Consider the following 19,822-nt stretch of genomic DNA (forward strand, 5'->3'; position numbering starts at 1 on the left):
CGCTTCATCATCTCCATCACTCCTGTTTCCTGTCCAACTCCTCTACTTCTAGCTTTAAGGTCCTTCAACAGTGACACACATGAAGTGATAAACACCCCCACACTCCACTCCGTCGCCCTCCCATCTCAGTTTCGGAGACAGCCTCTCCTCCAAAGATCCCACCAAACGCAGAGATGAAAGCAGGAAGGAGAGGGAGGGACAGCGTTTACTCCTCCACCAAAAAAAAAAAAAAAAGCGAGAGAGAAAAGAAAAGAAGAATAGGAAAACTAGGCCATAAACGCCCCGTGGGCCCCGGCGATGCTAATCTATGTTTCATTAGATTTCTCTTCTTCTCTTTCCTCCCTCTTCCCTCTATCTCGCGCTTCGCTCCTGTCGTATTTGTAAACAGAGCTTTTCCCGAGCCGTCAAAGGGAATTACTAGACAGGCTCTTTCCCAAGCAAGTTTTGTGGGTGCCTGGTGTGAGCCGAGCGCCGACGTAGCCCCTTTAATCTGGCCTGAGCAGGGGCTTCACACAGGGTCTTAAACAGATCAGAGACAGAGCCGGGTGGGTGGGTTGGGGGTTCACAGCCAAAAAACCTGCCGTCATCACTTCTGACTGACGTCCAGCGCGCTCAGGAGGTGGACCAGGCGACGTGTAATTGAAGGAAAGCGTGTTTCTGTTGCCGCTCTCTCTGTTTTTGTGTGTTTTTGCGTCATTTTTTTTCGTGTTTCTGTGTGTCCTGAGAGATTCTAAGTGGCACAGCAGCTTGGAAAGGCAAAGATGACAGCCCAGCCTCCCCCCTCATGCTGCTGTGTTTCCTCCTTCCTCTCCTCCCTCTCCTCCTTTGCCACTCCCAAAGCATGCTGGGATGTTGCTTATCACCCCACACAGTTGAGTTTTTCACAGTACGTTGGCGTTCCCGCCAAAAGGCGCCAGTTCCCAAGTCGGTCTCCCTCTTTTTCTTTTTCTCTCACCCCCCCGATGCAAACACACACACACACACACGCTATCTAACACACACTGAGACGCGCACGCATGCGAGTTCTTTGTGTTTGCATTCCAGGCAATCAAAGTGAAGGTTCTGCTCTGTGCATTTACAGCAAGCCAGAAAAAAAAACCTCCAGCCCGCTCCAGTTTAACTGGACTCCGCAGATAAACAACTTGAAATGCGTGAACTTTGCGGACACACACACACACACGCGCTGTGAGCACAGCCCATCTCAAATTCCCAGCTCACACAATGTACTCTGTTTGAAATTGCATTCAAGCAAAGGAGCCCAGTAAATGCCATAATTCGACTGTGTGTTATCTGAGGAATTAACTTAAATTTCCTCAGGAGGAGTTTGATAGTCTTGTGACATTTGTGTGACATTTGGCTGACTTTTCCCTCGTATTTAAAGTTATCTAACAGCGTTCTCTCTCTCTCTGTCTCTGCCTGACTCTTTCTCTGTGTCCTCGCAGAACCCATCGCAGCCTTTTCTCCTGAAAATCCAGGTGAGTTTGACTTTTGGTATGATATTACTTCTTCTCTGGTCTTGCTTCCTGCCCGTTGGTATGCACTAGCCTGGGGTTTTTTGCTTGGTGGCACAAAATTGTTTGAGAAAATTAGCCTGCACCACTCCTTCACCGACAACACAGAGGCTGTGAGAGCTGTGTGATTCCAGATTAATGAAACTGCATTCACCTTCTGTGACTCAGCAGCATGTTAGACATCACCAAACAAATACTAAACGCCTCACTAAAATCTAAATTATTACATTTGCAAATACCAAATTAATTATTGCAAGCTCTAACTAAGTTGCAAAAATAGACTACCTCAGTAATTTTGTGTTGCGCATTAATTTTACCTTGTCAGTTTCAGTGGAAACAAAGGGATAATCTCCAAAGAGCAAACTCTGCGTGCAAGGCAAGCTAAATCAAGCACACCTCATGGAGTCAGATATTTGAAAAGAGCTACATATTCTCAGTTCTAGGCTGCCTGACACAGCCTGAAGGGTTTTAAATAACTGTCTGCCTCATGAAAAATATTTAGAGCATCCAGGGGGACTCTATGAGATTGATGTTAGTGTTTTGGCATCTCATAATGTCTTCCAATAAGATAAGAGCTCGGCGGTTTCAGTGTGAATGTGATGTGTGTGCATTTCTCCGGCTTTTCTACTCCTATGCCCTCGCACATACGCGCACACACGTGCACAACACAGTCTGTAACCCTTGACAGACACACACATTAATATCACCGCATACATACACACCAGTATCCCCAGTGAAAAGCAATCAGATAGAGTGACTGAGCAGCATCGAGCACGGGTGTCTCTCTCTCCTCTCCCTAACTCAGCTCTGTCTAATGAGTGTGTGCAGTGTGAAGTAGCAGCAGCACGCACCATTTCCCTCTGTAATTATGTGACACGGTCCAAAAATCAGGATGTATTCAGCTCTGCTTCACTTTCCCTAGTTCAATGTGACATTCTGCATACAGCTCTCCACATCAAGTCTGGAACCTACATGTGGGCTCTATTTTTTAGTCTTTCAGCATCTTCAGCGGTTTGCTGTAGCAGACTTGGATAGAGGAGTAGTATCTTCTTGGAACTGGTTAGTTGGTTCTTACCAAGAATTTGAGAGGGAGGGGTTCAGGCCAGGGGCAGCAGCGTAGAGGATCTGTGGGGATAGTCTCCAAGGAGACAGCGCTTGGCTTGAGGAGGAGAGGACTGGCCAGGAGGCTGATGCATGAGAAAAAGAAAAATGAAAAACCAAGAACAGAGAACAGGATAAATTATGTACTCAGAACAAATCTGCCAACTTGAGCCAGCTAAATAACAAATCCCACTCCAAAATCAGCTCAGAGAGCTCTGGAACATTGGATTCCCATGTGGTGTCCGACTGATTCTTGCATGGTTCTAAGACGATATCAGGGGTCCTGTGCCAGTGTGAAATAGGAAGAGGAAGCTCCTTAATTTAATGTGTGTGGGTGCTTTTATAACTAATTATTTTGGCTTTCGTTTCACACCAAGTAATTTCATTGGAGCTTTGAAAAAATTTAATTGCATTGCATTTGATTGGATCGACTATTGGACTGATTTCAAACCAAATCTCTTGATGATCTTGGTGTGAAAACTTGTCCTCCAACTGCAACCCAAGCTACATGACAGAAATGGATGCATTTACTTTTTTCTTTTTTGGCCTTGGAGATTTTTCTTTTTAATTTTTGCAACTGGCATGCTTGTGCATGCTCACATGAGGTGCACGCCTGCTGTTCGTATGATTAAGACCAATAGGGATAGAAAACCAGAGAATTAAATGTAGAAAATAAACGTAAAGTGCCACTCCTCTCTTTTCCCGCTGGCCAATTACTCTGTATCTCTCCACCAGGGGGAGGCGTTCCTGTGCCTCCCTTGCCCATCCACTGGTATTACATTATGGCCGCCGGGGGCGCCCTCCTTCTCCTGGCAGTGGCCATCTTGGTCAGAGCTCTCTGTTGCTGTCGACAACACCTGGCCACCAAGAAGAGCCAGCTGTCAGTGGCCTATCACAGCTCTTCGCAGTGCTTCCAGTATTCTAACTGGTCCTCCAGTATGGCCACCCCAGGGGTGGAGCCAGTCCTGACAGTGAGGTTGGACAGCCGGGACCGACACCGAACCCTCTGCTAAAAAGAAGCACTTAGCTGCGTTGTATTTGGCAGAGGAGGACGCCAACTTGTGATGTCGGTGGCAGCGAGTCATGATGCCGCAAGACTGACAGAACATCCACTCGACGAACCCTCCCTCCTTTAGTTTACAGCTGCAGTGCTGATGATGACACAGACACTGTCCCAAATTGCTAAGTGAAAATTTGCAAAGAAACACTGTGGTCTCTCGCTCAGTCTCTAATGGATGTAGCTTCGGGTGCTGTTCTCTTCTCTGTTTCATTAAGGAGTTTGCTGTTGACATTTCACACTATGCTGCTCCTGATGAGAGGACTGAAGTCTGAGTAAGTTATTTATCTGAGCAGCTTGTTTCGGACCATTGAGTGCCGTCTGGCTCCTCATAACCCCAGCGGTCCTCCTGGAATGACCCCAGCATGGACGTACACACAGACATGTGTGGGCTGGGAAGAGGAGGGGGTCGAGCCGGTTCCGCTGCGAGAGCCAGCCAGAGCTGCCAAACCACAAGGCTAAAACAAGACCCCAGAGACATGAGGAGCTCTGCAGTGCTGAGAGAGAGAGAGAGGAGAAAACTGTTAGGCTGAGAGGCATTCAATGTGCTCGCTGTGGAAATGATCTGGCAAGCCCGAGAAAATAAAGCTCTTGGTATCTTTGTAATAACAACACAGGATAGCTCCGATACGAGTTGTGCCAATGGTGAGGGTGTTGTAACAGAGGAGAGAAAAAATAAATGTCTCCATTGTCCTTTTCAACAAAGCATGTGCACATTTAAAAACAAAGGAATGCAAATCCATCATACTTAAAGTCCTGCATCACAAATGGAGATAACCAGCTCGTTTGATTGAACGTCTCGTCTTCTCCTGATAAAGGCATCAGTCAGTGATGGATGCAGCCGTCTTCAGTGTTTAGTGTTTCATCTTGATTCTCTGGTGTAATAAAGCACGTTGTTCCACTCCCATTTATGCTCCATACCACCCACTCCCGTTGTTCCCCATGTCTTTGAGCTGCCCAGATGAAAGCCATGCCGAGCCAAGCCTTGTCGTGTTTTCAGTGTGAATATGTACTTGTTGTTTTTAGGGTTGTAAATAGACACAGCTGTCTGCCATCTCCACTTCTTCCTTGATTTATACTCCTACAAATCCCACAATGCCGCTGGACCAGCTGGAAGCCATAAGTGAAGTGTTTTGCTGTATATGTGCACCACTGAGAGGGATCCAAGATATTATGAAAACCAGAGCAGAGCGCCAGCTATTGATGGTCTTTTCCTTTAGTGCCATAGGAGCACCACGAGCGACTGTTAACATAAAATCAAACATAGCTAATGCACTTCTTACTAATATTTAACACATCTGGGATCTAAAAGCCTATTTTATTGTAATTTTTTTCAAAAAATCTGACTGAGATCAACACATTGGCACCGATTTCTCTCTCATCAGTTGGTACAGAGGGGGTGAGATTTGACACGAGCTCAGTTTAACACTCTGGACTGAATGAAATTGAGGTCTTCACTCTTTGGCTTAATGGGGCGTGCTTTTGTGGTCTGTCACAGCTGCAAAAATCCATCACCTACTAGCCCACAGCTCAGCAGAATGCACCTCAATTTGTTGTCACAATTTAGAAGCTGCACTTTTCTTCCCAAGTGGAAAGAAAAAAAAAACGTGTTTTTTTGGCACACTCCCACTATGTGCTTTTAAATCAACTTGGGGAGGAGGGATTGGACACCCTACTTGCATCTCAACACCATTACGCTCCAAGCCTCTAATAGTTGTAATTAGTTAATGGACAGATAACATTTATTAAGGCTGCGGTAAGCACTTTTCCCTCCCATCTACCGCACCTCTATCGCCCAATCGGCTGCCAACTTCAGTTGCCCTGGAAACAGCATTAATAATGCCATTGGCCATCAAAGACCTCCAGCTCTAGACGTGTGCCTTGCCAAGCAGTTACTCCCACTCCTGAACGCTTGCCAAGAGCAGCAAACACACACTCGCGCATAGACACAAACTCACAACGCACAAAGTAAAAAAGAAAACTCATCTAAAGTATAAGTACACTCGAGCTATTGGGCTCCACTAAAGTGCTGCAGCCATTGCTAGTTTTGCCACACTTGTAATCTTCCAATTCAGGCACTCACATACATATCAATTTTCAGTTCACGTCGCCTGGCAGTTCCGTTCGCCCAAAGCACGAGCACTACTTACATGTGTTGCCATTAGTTGTTTTGTTTTTTAATTTTCTTTAATCATTTAATACACCACTCTTAAACTTGACAGTAACAGTGTTGATGATTTTAACAGTGATAATGATGGGTAATGTTATTTGATGATGACATGTTTGCATTTTTATTTACACAGAATGAGCAGTCTTATACCATCAGTATCCTATGTGATGACTGTGTGTGGCAGGAATGTATCTTAACGATCTTTCTCTATTAATAAAGTCATATTTTTCTACTATTAAGTGTGTGCGTGTGTATGAGAACAAGAGCTCTAAATAATGATTTACTATATGCAAAGGGTTTTTTTTTTTTAATATTTGTGTGGTGCCATGAGCTCATAGCCACCTGTGATTGTTAGCAGTGAATTAGAGGCAGTCAATCTGACAGATGTTCCAGATATCTTACAGGATGAATGATCTGTAAATATGACACGAGTTTCTGCCTCACCTTATGTTGCGACATGTTTTAGTGCATTTTTGTGCTGTGTAGCCATAATTCTGTGTAAATGGGCTTGGTGCTTAAAGTCGGTGTCTCCTGTGTTTATCTCCAGCAGTTAAGAGACCCAATGAATTTGGAGATGGACGACTTTTCAGTGGCAGAGACCCACTAGGTGGAGGTAAGATACGAGACACTCACTACGATCAGTAGAGGCAGAATAATTTTCTTTAGTTTTTGTTGTTTAAATTGTATATTTCTTCATTATTTAGTTTTTTGTAAGCCACTTATAACAATTCTTGAAACACAATTTTGGAAGAAGTCCTGATGTTTGATGCTATGCTTAAGTCTTTTCTTTCCTAAATTCAGTTGTATTTAAGACCACCTAACCCACATTTAGGATAAAATGTAGAAACATGCAAACCATTGCATTGCACTGCTGAAACTGGAGCTGGAAAACAACATTATTTACTGTATATAGGTAGCTTTTGGTTAATATTTGCTTGTGGTTTACCAAGCAAAATCTCATACGGACGATTTAGTGGACATTTCTTCCGAGACAGCCTCAGTTCCTGCAAGTGAAGTGGGGCAGATAGGGGTGACAACTATCAATAGTAACAAAAATGTTGCAATTAAAGAAAAAAGTTTTACATCCAGTCACAGTAATAAAACCAACAGTGCAAAGGCAGCTTAGTAAAATCACAGCAACTGTGGGCTTGAGTGGTCTTAAAATAAAATCCAGAGTCCCCTTTAAGTCTGAGTAAAATCAATTGTAAGCTCTTACGTTATCGTTTGTTTATATATTATTCATCTGCTTGTGATAAATTGCTGACATGTTTATTAGTTTTTAAAGAAGCAGAATGCTTGCATGTTTCTAGGTTCACCTGATCCTTGTTTCAGAAATAGGGACTTGAGGAATCCTAAAGTATAAAGTTTCAGCCTGAACAGGTCAACTTATGGAATGCAGAATAGGCTCCAGGTCTCTCGAGGACGCTGTTTTGTCTAGAGTTGCTTGCAATGTACATAAATCTTGCAATAGGTCGAACCATAAAGGGTCAACCCTGAGCACGACAACACTTCTATCCAGTCACGACTTGTCTGCCATCAAACTAACTTTTCTCATCTTTTTTTTCCACTCCCTCCTCCCTCTTGTCACAGGTTTGCAGTTCCCTGATTGGAACACACCGTCGCCATCATCCGAGCCTCCAGTGACGCGTGTCTCCGAGAAGGACAACTCCTGGCTGTACACACTGGACCCCATCCTGGTCACAATCATCGTCATGAGCTCCCTGGGCGTCCTGCTCGGGGCGGTCTGTGCCGGCCTCCTCCTGTACTGCACCTGCTCCTACAGCGGCCTGTCATCACGCTCCTCCACCACCCTGGAGAACTACAACTTCGAACTGTACGACGGTCTCAAGCACAAAGTTAAACTCAACCAACAGCGCTGCTGCACCGAGGCATGAGGGAGGGAGACATACAGGCATTTTGTGAAAACCCTCTCGATATTTTCTTCATTTCCTCCAGTTCACTTTAGTGTCAGTTTACTTCCTCGATGGTGCAGATCTGAGGACACATGGACAATGAGAAAAGCCACATTTAAGCTCGAACGAGAACTTGTTTCCTCTTCGGAAAATGTGGCACAGTCCAGTATTGGTAGCTTTTGAGGTGAAAGAACCAGTGAGTGAAAGACTACCGAGATGGACTGCTCCAGTTCGGGGATGTTAGGCCTCAAAAAGTAAATATCTACACATATCAACTACAGATTCTTGGTCCACCAAAAGAGAAGTGTTTATAAATGCATCATAGATTTGTAAGAGGTCTAGTTTTGAAACTGGATACTGTAAACTACACAAACAGAGAGCCAGACACATTGTGTTGGAAAGGTGGTAGGTTAGGAACGTACTTAGAAAGCGTCTTTTTTGATCACATGTGAACACAGTGGCCTAGAACTTAGCTCCTTTGTGTAGCCCGTTGGCTCCTTTGTTCCGTCGTAGACTCTGCTACCTATCAGCCTCAGTTATCCTCTTAGTTCCTGACAGTCTGTGGTATTTTTAGTCACCGACGTCCCTCGAGTTCTGCTCAATCACTCCCTTTCTGTTTAATGTTTTCGTTCTGGCCTATTGCCAGTCGGTGATGGCTGATAAGTTGGAAAAAAAAGAGGCAAAGAAAGTATATATGTGTGTGTAGAGGTGGGGAGGGGGGCATTTTAACACGTTCTTTTAATGACAGAGAGGCGTCATTGTTAGATTTAGTTGTCGGAGACTGTTGTTACTGGTTCCTGTCAAAGAGAAGGTCATGTTTACATTGTGGTTAATGGTAAAAGGTCAAGGAGCTTTTGGTCGGTGCAACCTATGGATTGCTGGTAAGGGCAGAGACTGAACCACTGTAGAAAGAGAAACAAAGAGAGAATGAGAGAGACTTTGACTGACGGAGCACTACAGTCCCCTGCCTCTCTCTCACAGGGGCCACATTCTCTCTGTGCTTACACAAGTACAAAAAAAAAAAACAACCAACACACAAATGGGATCAAAAACAACCAGAAACGGCTCTTCGCAATCGACTGACCGTGTGCCCGGACACACAACAAGCCTTAAAAGCAAAACTGTTTATGGAAATGTTGAAAAAGGAACGTTGAGGCGACACCAAGACAAAGAGAGGAGGAGAGCATCTATCTCGCTCGCTCTATCTCTCTCTTTTACATGTGGACCTCAAAAGCCATGATTTAAAGGACCTACACCTCTTTTCTCCCCGTCTCCCCTGCAACACACACATCGCACCACCCCCACCTCAACCTCCTGGCTCATTGTGGCCTATTTTGTGGTTTATTTTTTATTTTTTTGCGTTGATTTCAAACGTCGGCTCTCGCACAGCAAGGCAAGCTTCTTTTTTTTCTTTTTCTTTTTTTTTTGAACCAGTCCGAAAGGGTCTTGTCTTGCATGCTCTGAATGGACTCATAAGCCATGAGAAGGAGAGAGTAAAAGGAAAGGTCTCAGAGTTCCCTCCCGTGCACATGGACATCCACACACTTCACTTGTATATACAAATGTATATACAGAACATGAGAACACATCTTCTCTCTCTGAGAAACTTTGGACACTGAACGGCACTCAGATCTTTGAAAAAAAACTTAAGGGAACAACGGCTTCTACTGAGACACAGATTTGTGACCATAAAGTCCATAAAGCGCCATGGATCCGCCATTTCATCCCATCCACCTGCTGTCTCTCTCCTCTGAGGCCCACATCTCTGGACCCCACTGACTCTCTTCAAAGTGCCTTTGGAGCCTCGGGGATCCAGCTTGCCTTTGGAGCCGGTATCAGATACAGTAATTAGACACTGACAGTGACAGTCACAGCGCCCCCTTTTGCCTGGGAGGACCAAACCCACATAAGAGGACAGGATCCCTCCCCCCCTTCCCCTTTCGCACTGCTAGAACTGCTGTTGTTGTTGTTTTAAAGGGGTCTTTGTACAGAAATGCTCTTTTTATGATTGTTATTATAATTATTGTTATGATTATTTAATAAAGGATTTATACCATATTGAGGAAAGCTATGACCAAGAATTCTTTGTAGTAAATTCCTGCGATACTTGCAGCTCGATACATCCTGTCCAATTACCCGCAAACTCCATCTGAGACTTGGAGCCAAACTTTCACTTTTAATTGCAAAAAAAAAAAGGAATACACACAGGGACTCTAACACACACAAACTCATGTTCTTGCTCCCCTCCTCTGTCACATACACATACATAATGCTGTGTTGTCAGCCTGCTACACTTGGCCTCTAATCTCCCCATGATGTCCCATTAGTCTGGACCTCTGGTGGCCCTCATTTAGGAGCTCCAACATCAAAGCTTTGAAGTGCCCGCCGTCTCAGCCACACACACACACACACACACACGACTCATACAGTACACATGCAATTACTCTGTTTCTCTTTTATACAGCTTTCCGAGTCTCTCCCCCACACGGTTCTATTTATCCACATAAGCTTTCTTCACCTAAATGCAAACCCTGTTAGCAAATAAAGCGCAGAGATCCAACATGTTTGGCTCTTCTGGGTTTTGTGGAGGCCTGTAGTACAGCAGCCACATTTTGTACCAGCAGGCCTATGGAGATGCTGCAGTTGTCACTTGGGAGATAAATGAAAGTTGCATTTCTAAGCTTGGATGCGCTCCTGAAATGTGTTTTTTCCTCAGTGTCATCATGCCTTATTAATTACAGCAACATTTAACACAAGTTTGTGTCGATTCGAAGTGGAGCACAGGTACCGCTTTATGAGCCGATGGGTGCTGTCGCTGCAGCACAGCGGTGATAGCAGTGGCTGTTAGCATGCTCCGGTCCGTAACATAGCGGGCCAATTACCATCCCTGAAAAAACACAGACAATCCCCAGTCCGCCGGAGGAGTGCGATGCCATCTGCTCGCAGGTTTGATTGATCCCGGCAGAACAGTCACGACCACATCACACGAATGAACGCCGACAGGAAATTACCAAAGGAGCCAGATTGTCATTGTTCCGTACCGCCTCTTGTTTTCACAACCAAATTATTCTTAATTTTTTTTTCCCTCCCCGTGAGTGTGTCTGTTACCCAAATGTTGTTTTTCTAAGTTTTTATCAGTCTGTAAAGGCACACTGCAGGGGCCCTTTCCTTTCGCCGTCAGATCAGAGAGTTCTTTTGCCTCTGAAGCCGAAACGGCCTTCAAAGAAAAAGCTCTGGCGCCCTGTAAGTCGATAGGCCAGATTGCGGAGGGAGCCCATTTGAGGGTCGCGCTACAGGAAGTGGCTGAAACACACAGCTAATTAATCTTGGGATTATGTAATCAGGATTGAAGAGAGGACATACAGGCAGGCTGTTAGTCATCACAGTTATAGGGGGGGAAGTTGGTTTGGTCTTCTGACTTAATCACTTCTTTTGTATGACTGCGTAGAGGCTCCTCACTGTGTCCTAGCACATTGAGGACTGGTTGAATCTGGTTTTAAATGGCGCTAACCCTTGAATTAGTCATGCAGAATATTAATAGAACCGAATTCTACCTTCCCAGGCGTGATTCAGAAATCATAAATTTCAAAAATCCTCCATATCCTCCTCCCTGCACCTTCAGTGACAGTCTGAAGAAGAGAACCACCTGGAGACTAAACCTTGCATCTCTTTCAACTGCCTCCAGAGTTCTGTCACAAACTGCAGCAGCAATGCACATACAGAGACTGACAGCCTGCTTACATTTTTAGATATGTTTCATGCGCGCACACCACCACCACGTACCCACATCCCAATGGTCTTCCTGGGAAGGGGGCCCAGATAATCTTGTCGGGCCTGCCAGCGATTCAAAGCACCTATATGGGTCAGTGCGGGGAGGGTGTGTTTGCCGTGGATGAAGGATAGACATAGGCTCTGTGGCAGCGTGCCTGGCAATGACGGCAGACCCAATGACAACAAATGCCAAAGTCTTGTATAAACACCAGGCAGACCATCACTTTCCTTCCTCGGTGACATTATCATCTCCCCTCCTCCAGAGGATACAGCCTCTGAAAACAAATACATGGAGGAAATGATTGGATGAGAACAGCTCCATTCAGAGCTCCAAACTAGGCCAGCAGACTCGTCATTGTGAAGCAGAGCAAAGGAAATTAACTCGATAGAAAGATACGGAGCATGATTTGAGGCAATTTTGGGGTCTGTTGACCAGGGACCACATCAATGAAGGGCGGCCTTTAGTTTTGCTTTGGCTTGGATGTTGTTCCTTCCATACTATACCAATACCTCATCCTGGTTTTGCTCAGCAGCACCAGTTGGATGCAGAGTTCTGGCATCTAAACTCTGATATATTTCCCATCAGCAGATCTGAGTCACTCCCACAAGCTATTAAGACTCTCAAGCTTTTCCTCATAGCTGAACTTTTGTTGTGAACACGCAACATGACCAGTGGTCCTATGTGGAAGGCCACCTGTTCGCTCCACTTGAAGCTGGTGTGTTTACAGTCACAGTTGCCCTATATAGCCCAGGAAACTTGTTATCAGGCATGGTGGGAGGCCTCTCACAGGCGGCCCAAACCATCTGTCTGGAATGAGTTTGAGTGAAGGTGTTGCAGTTCAAGTGCTTGACATCAGAGACCCGTAGAATTATTCCTCAAGTGGAAACTCTTTATTACAACATTATTGAATCCCTTGCTTCAGATCAAAGCAGAAGCTGAGCCACAGTTTAATAAATGAAATTAGTAGAACTTGAAGGAGTTTGTAGACCTTTTGTCTAACTCATTAAAATGAGTAAGTTCATTTTGCCCAAGGAAATCTTTAATATCACTGATACCATGTTGAGTTAGATAAAAGCTCTATTTTGGTAATGAGGTCAGCGTTACTATCAATTCACAGGAATCCTTTCATTAGTGTTAACCAAGCAGCAACCTCCAGGGCTCAAAAATGAAGCTGATGCCAAATTGCCAAAATCCACAGTTCCTCAAATGGTCACTTGAGGCTCTAAAAGCAAGTCAATTCCCATAGACTCCCATGTTAAAACGTCTAATTTTGCATCAGAAACTAACATGTTTACCACCTAGTCCAAAAACTATTTTGGTCTCAACAGCTTAAGACAACAGTACACTTAGTGAATTCTTATATACCTCACATGTTTCACTTGTATTAGGACTTAAATTTACGCATATTGAAGGGAACGACCGCTTTGAGTGACAAGTGGGTGGTTATAGGACAGTGCATCATCAGGAGACATTATACTTCAGCTCCATCTCTTTGTATTTTTGGATTAGCTAAGAGTTAGTAGGAATCAGGCACGAAGCCACGACGCTGTGCTTCAAAACCTCTGTTCAGAAAACCAGTGGGGGGACGTCACGGAATCCATCTATCTTTATATTTAGTCTATTGTCTTAAATCTACTTTAACTTACATAGTTTCTCCAACGCTGATACCAAAACCAATTATTGGTAATCAAGGAGAGCTAATAGTCAATATTCGGAACAAACATGACATGACATGACCGATACAATAAACAACACTTAAGAAATCCCTAATTTCTTTTGCTTCTCAATTCAGCAGATTGTTCAAGTTTCTTAAAAGATTTTTTCACTGATTTTGACTCTCTCCTCTATAGCTCTGACAATGGATGCCTCAACACCAGAGATACCATATTTTTTTAGTCTTTCTATTCTTCTCCTTTGTAAAAATCTTATATTACCCACAATGCAACTTGACCGCGAACCGTGCCGAGAATCAGATGTTATCCCCAGCTAATGTGGCCTTCAACCTGCATCACAAACAGAGATGAGGAATGGTTTACAGATGTCTGATAAACCTTGCACACTTTATATTACCTTCCTGTTAACCTGTTCCCATTTGGTCGGTTCAACAGTATTACGACCCCCTCAGGTGAAATTCAAGTCGTTTAACCTTGTTAACATGTCCATATGGCGTTTTTTCTAAACGCTGGAAGACACATCATGAGAAATGAGCCGGCGCTACATCTGAGCATTTCCACATGAAACTGAAGCTCACCAATGACCATCAGACTCCAAGACAGAGACAGATTCAGACTTTTAGGTTTTCATACCTAACAAATTTAAGCAACCAATCCTGTCAGCTTGCACGGTGGGACTTCCTGTAACATTTTTCTTCTTCAAATTTGGTTTCTCAAAAAAAAAATGTATACCTGATTTATTCCAGTCGTACAACTTGTCATTGTGTAGATTAGCTTTACAGTGTAGTGAGTGGGGAGAAGCTGGGACTTCACAGATCTGCACTTATTAGGGGAAGCAATGGTGTAGAGTTACATGTAGGCAATTTTACAGCTCAAAAGGGTTCTTTTCATGGAAGAAAAACTTCTAAATATGTAACTTTGATAGATGGAGATGAATGCTTAAGGGCTGAATCAGTGACTTAAGTCTTTGTATTCAGGAGAAACAAATGACGATTGTGTTGGTTCCCTAAAAACGAGGGAATAACTGATGATTCCTAGAAGTTTTAACCACACGGTTGTGGCTTACGCCTCGATCCGTGTTATTTTTATCTTTGTTTCCCTTCTCCTTCTCTTGTGCCTCTTCTGTCTCCATGTTTTCTCTCTGTTTGTGTGGCCTTTCAGTATCTGCATCACACGTCCTTCCCACTACAGAGCGATTGGCTACTCCTTTCCATCGTATCATCCAGTCAGCAGCAAAACTTCCCCAGATTGTTCCCGTCCACTAGCGGTCATCCAGCTTGCCCTTTCTCCACCCTCCACACCTCCCGCCTCTCTGCTCTGACTCACCCACCTCCCTCTTCCTGCCCCAGCATCACCCTCTTTCCCTCTCCCTTTTTTAATAAACAGCCTCTAAACTTCTCATTCCAGAGTCTCTGGCACTTGGGTCTGTTTCGTTTAATTCCTAACACCAACCCAATTCTCAAAACAGATCAAACAAGTTCTGTGAAACCTTAATCACTATGAACTTTTGAACCTGACAGAAAAAAAAATAGCTAAAAATGTATCTGTCAGTCACAAGTTAAGTAAAGGAAAGCTGTTAATGGAGCGATCAAGCTTGACAGGTTGTCAGTATTTGAGCGTTCTCGGACAAAACATCTTAAAAACTTCTTTAATAATCCGTTCGATGGCAGCACGGTGGACTATTCTTCACTCCGCATCTGTCAAACGTTTTCAACAGAGCTGAGCTGTTAAGCCTGTTATTATTTGAACAAGCGTGCCAATAATAGAATGAAAAACAAAGTTGTATTTCATGAAAAGTGGTAATCAATTAACAATGACAAAAGCATCACGCTTTCAAGAATGCAGCTGGGGCAGATTTCAGAACACAAGCAAATAAACAGCTGCGCTCATCATGATTCACGTTCACTGTCATTAAAGGGGAAGAAAGACAGAAAATAAGAAATAGAAAATCATCTGAATGTCTGTTGTGTGACGCTGGTACCCCGGTTTAGTTTTTTTTTGGGAGTAATTGAAATGGCCTTCTCATAACTTTCTCTTCAAATTAGGGCTCTTTCATTATGTATTCCATTGAGGCGATAATCAAATTCAATTGCACTTTGAGACCCATCTGTTCCAAAATAATTGACGATTCTACCCTTCAAAAAAAACAACCTCCCGAGTCTCCTCGGCTCTGCACATAAATCTCCTCATCTGAATCAAATTAGCTCCACAAGTAACGTGTGTTTACCAAGCGGCTTTGTAAGAACAGCCGCCACATTCCCTCTTTGATGAAGTTGGACAATGTCTTGTGATGTCGACAGAAATGCAGCAGTAAATAAAGTAAAATGTAAAAAGGGAAATGTTTTTTCTGCCATCGAAATGCTTCAGTTTTATGCTATTTGCCTTAATAAAGCGAGGTTATAAATATAGCGAGCGGCCTGTAAATAGATTTAGTCCTACAGTATAATAGATACATTTCTTTTAGCAGAGAAAAAAAACCTCACAACAACTATTCTCATCCCTCATTTTACGGATTTCCATTATGGCATGAAATTGCAGCTGTCACTCAGTGACTGTGTTGTTTTTCTTGTTTTCCTTGTTACTCTGTTTTTATGATTGGATCCTAAGCAGTGAGGAAAAGTGATGTGGCAGAGGGAGATTATGTGCCAGTGAGGCCAGTGTCGATGTGAAGCCTCAAGAGGAGAGCTCTCAGTGTTTGGTTAATGTGGGATGGAGCTCTGTGCTCTGTGTATACCCTCAATCCTCTGAGTGGGTTGCTGTTGATGGCATGGGTTATATTTTATGCCTTGTAGGAGGTAGAAATAGTGTGTGTGTGCGTGCGCGTGTGACACTGTAATGTGGCGACATCCTTCTCTCTGTGATAGTTCTGTACCATGGTGCTCTGAGTAACTGCACCCAGGAGGAAAGCGGATTTTCGGCCGCATTCAGCTGCACTGAGCTCCAGTTAAACATCATTCAAACCGCCAACTTAGCAATCCCTCTCTCTTTTTTTCTCTGCCTCGCCACACAAACACGTTTCCCCCTTCGAGCTCGTGCTGAATGATGCCACGGAGGTAAATTCATGGGACATTTGCAGGAGGTGTTTTGGAGATTTATCTCTGCACATTCCACACGATTTTTAAAAAATATTTTTTGGGGGGATGTTGTTGTTGTTGTTGCATCGTTTTTCACCTGAATTATTGTATCACAGAGCAAATCTCACACTTGCATGGGCTTGAAACCACCATGCTCCCACAAGCGTTTGCACATATTCATGCAGGGAGTTGGAGAAAAAATAGAGACAGGGAGAGAAGACGGTTAAATGTATACAACGGTTGCACCACACATAGCTCAAACAGAACAGGGAGGAAAAGGGGCCTGCTCAATTTGCTTATCAGTCCCTTTCAAACTACAGTTTGGGCCCTTTGAGACATAACAGCATCAGGCCACTTGGGCACGAGCACAGAGTCGAGTAAACACATCGTAGTAGAATAAGCAAGCTACACAAAAGGCCTTCCTCCCATGACCAGGCCACACACAAAGACGCTGTGCTGCGGTTTCCATATATACACTGGGAAGAACAACAAACAAGCACCCGAGTCCAATGACAAATAGTGCTGCAAATATCAAATCAATATCCCGTCTTTATTTTTGACACAGTTTGGACTTGGCGTCATCATGGGATTATTTGTAACAGTAATAACTCTCAGAGGATGGGAGTGCATGCCGCCTGCCTCTCTTCTGAACACGCCTAGGGAGCGAAAACAACAAGGGTGAAGTCTGAGTGTGCTACATTAAGACTGCATAGATGTGTATGCTGTTTTTTTTTTTGTTCTTTTGCATGTATGGACCTGCTGGTGTTTTGGATGTGTATATGTGCACGCACTGGTTTTGGTTCCCAAGTGTCCTCCCACCCAGGCTGCTTTTAGTTGGAGGCCTGCCTCCTTCACCTTTAGTTGTTATGGAAACAAGAGTAGATGCAGCAGCAGCATTAGCATGGGTGTTGTATGTTAGCCCCAGAGAGCCTGGTATGCTAAGCAGAGCAAGTTCAGCAGGTCAAACTATAGTATCTCTCTCTCAGCACCTTGCCAAAGAAGTGCCTGTGTACTTGTGCGCCTCTGTACTGAGTGGATTGCCTCCCAGATTTATATAGAAGTGAAAATACAAAAGGTTTTGCAAATTATGCGCATATAAATTCCCTTCTGTGCTGCTTCTCACCTGTATTTTCCAGCCATTTGTGTCCAAAATATATTTTTTTGAACTTGATATTTCCCTGCAAACGAGCAGGAGAGAATGGGAGCTTCCTGCTGCACAGTCCTGCCTCCCGCTGCGTTCTGACTGGTGACACTGTCAGAAATGTTGCTATTAAAAAGCAGCTCCTGTAACTCATGAATATGAAACAATGGGTTCTGTGTGTGTAGGTACGGTGTATACATACATGTTTCCTATTGCATGTTGCTTTTCTTCCCACCGTGACAACATCGGCGGCTGGAGAGGTAGCCTGCGACACGGAGCACACGCCACTGCTGGCGATGCGTCTGAGAGCAACAGTTCTTCATCAGCCAGAAGATGCTTCCAGTATTCCCACGACCCCCAACCAAATAAATAACCCGCCCCCGCTTGACACCAGTGAGAGTCCTTGTCTCCAGATGCTCCTCTCGCCTTGCATATATCCGCAAGGCCCTCCTCACCCCCCACCCTCCTCCACCCACCTCCCCTCCCATAACCACACTACAGCCTGGAGGAGTGCAACGCTACCTGCATACAATCAGCACATGCAGATAACTGTACACACACACACACACACACAGACCAGCACATGCACACAGCCATGATGGATGGCCCTCCCCTCTCAGTAATGCACAAAAGCATTATCCGTCACCCTCCAGCCCAGAGGAAAGAGATGCTCTTTTAAAATTGACATTCTGCTCCCTGGCAGCATCCCCGGCAAACCATGTGGAAGTCAGCCCAGCTGCAGAGCTACTCATGCAGGAAGGTGCCTCCCCCCCGTCTCCCTAATCTTTCTTGGGTGGGGGATCATGGAAGCACTTCTAGTTCATTAAATACTTCTCACTTCATACTCCATTATTCAGACTTGCTAAGGATAAATCACACTAAGTATGCATTTGTGTTCCATGGCAAGGCATTGTGCATGCTGGGAATACTCTGTTAATGCCTACTAAGATCAAGACCAGGGTCAAACCTGAAAGACATTTGTTTCTATAAAGCCCCTTTTAGACATAGGACATGGAACATTGCTGGTTTCATCAATCGGTTAATGTGATTGCATTCAGATAGGGGTCGCTTTTTTGTTAATGTTCCTCGTTCTTTGGAGACACTTGTGGATCCTACCATTGTCTTAGGTTCCTGTTATATCATAAACTATAAAGAAATAGATCTAACAAGCTGGAAACTATAATCCTGATCCGCTCTCCATGCTCTCTCAGTGATAATATATAATTATAAGAATTGAAGTTGTTCCATGTGCAAATATATGCAGCTCTGTCTTGGAGGAAATAGTTCTAAACAGCTGAAGGCAACAAACTTCAAAGTATTATTGCTATGGCCATTTGATTTTGCTGCCAAATAGATTTGAAATTGTAAAGCGTGAAAAAAAGTGTGTTGTGACTTTGGCACCAGACTGTATGAATTAAATGCTCTTTGCTGTGTTTTTGGATTAATATTGCTGCTGATTTGTGGAAAAAAAAAAAATCCTTCGCTAGATCACTTCACACAATTCAAGTAACGCTGCTTGTGCATAACTATCCAGTAATCTGACAGCTCAGTTCACACTTGTGCCGTGTTTGAAGTGATATGAAAATGTTCCTAGGTCTAGTAATGTTGCAACTTTTACAGAAATGTGACCAGGGTGCAAATTTAGACATAAAGTCAACACATTTATTGCATGTCTGAAAAAGGCTTGATCATAATTGTATTGTCCCCTAAATTTTAAAGTGATGTGAAATTAAGTTTGTGGATGCTTTGAGTGGCAGAAAGGCATGCAGGCCTGTCTAATTCAAAATCTGACTGGATGCAGAAAGGCATCCGGGTGTTTTTGGTTTACCACATGTGATAGTTTATGCAGTGGTACAGACTAAATGTTTTTCTGTCATACTATGTTGTGTGGAAGTGTGGATTAGGAATGCATCCCAAGCTGCAAAACTTGAGAATAATGTCACAGAGGATTAGTCCATCTTTATATAAAATCACTGCTTGTCCCCTGTGGAACTTGGTTCTGTTTGATATATCTAACAAAATAGTTACTGTGGTTGGCATCGCATTGACCTCCAGCACTGCAGTGAGGAACCTTGGAGTTGTTTTCAACCAGGACCCTTATTTATTTTTGCTAATTTAGCAAATAAATACAGTTTTAGCTTTTTTTTCTATCTCTCATATGCTCTGTTGCAGTTAGTTTGTCTCGTTTTGCAGTTGCTTTGAAAACCTCCCCACACCACCATGCATTTCATGTATGTTTTTGCACGTTTTTTTTTCCATTTCTGGTTGTCTCTCTGCTCATGCTCCTTCACTCTTTAATCTACACTCCAATCAGCTGCTCCTGCTCAATCAGCAGCACCTGGAGAAAACCCATCCTTCATCTCAAACCTGCACAAACTCTGGTGGATGTTGGAGGTAAATTCTGGTGAGT

The 19,822-nt window shown here is 43.8% G+C and overlaps 1 protein-coding gene across 3 annotated transcripts in view; it reads left to right on the forward strand.

The window, feature by feature from the left end:
- Window positions 1–9,819, forward strand: part of LOC103357368 (neuropilin-2-like) — a 65,600-nt gene extending 55,781 nt beyond the window's left edge. The window contains exons 16-18 of one of the 3 annotated variants that reach the window (XM_008281910.1): window positions 1,443–1,475; window positions 6,387–6,452; window positions 7,430–9,819. In XM_008281910.1, the coding sequence (XP_008280132.1) occupies window positions 1,443–1,475; window positions 6,387–6,452; window positions 7,430–7,734 (404 nt within the window). In that variant the 3' untranslated portion in view covers window positions 7,735–9,819. Of the gene's footprint in view, window positions 1–1,442; window positions 1,476–3,347; window positions 6,075–6,386; window positions 6,453–7,429 lie in introns of those variants that run through there. The other 2 variants (XM_008281911.1, XM_008281912.1) reach the window with 2 other exon arrangements.
- The last annotated feature ends 10,003 nt before the right edge of the window (window positions 9,820–19,822 follow it).

This window comes from Stegastes partitus, unplaced genomic scaffold (genome assembly GCF_000690725.1).
Source record: "Stegastes partitus isolate 25-593 unplaced genomic scaffold, Stegastes_partitus-1.0.2 Scaffold250, whole genome shotgun sequence".
Classification (NCBI taxonomy): Eukaryota; Metazoa; Chordata; class Actinopteri; family Pomacentridae; genus Stegastes; species Stegastes partitus.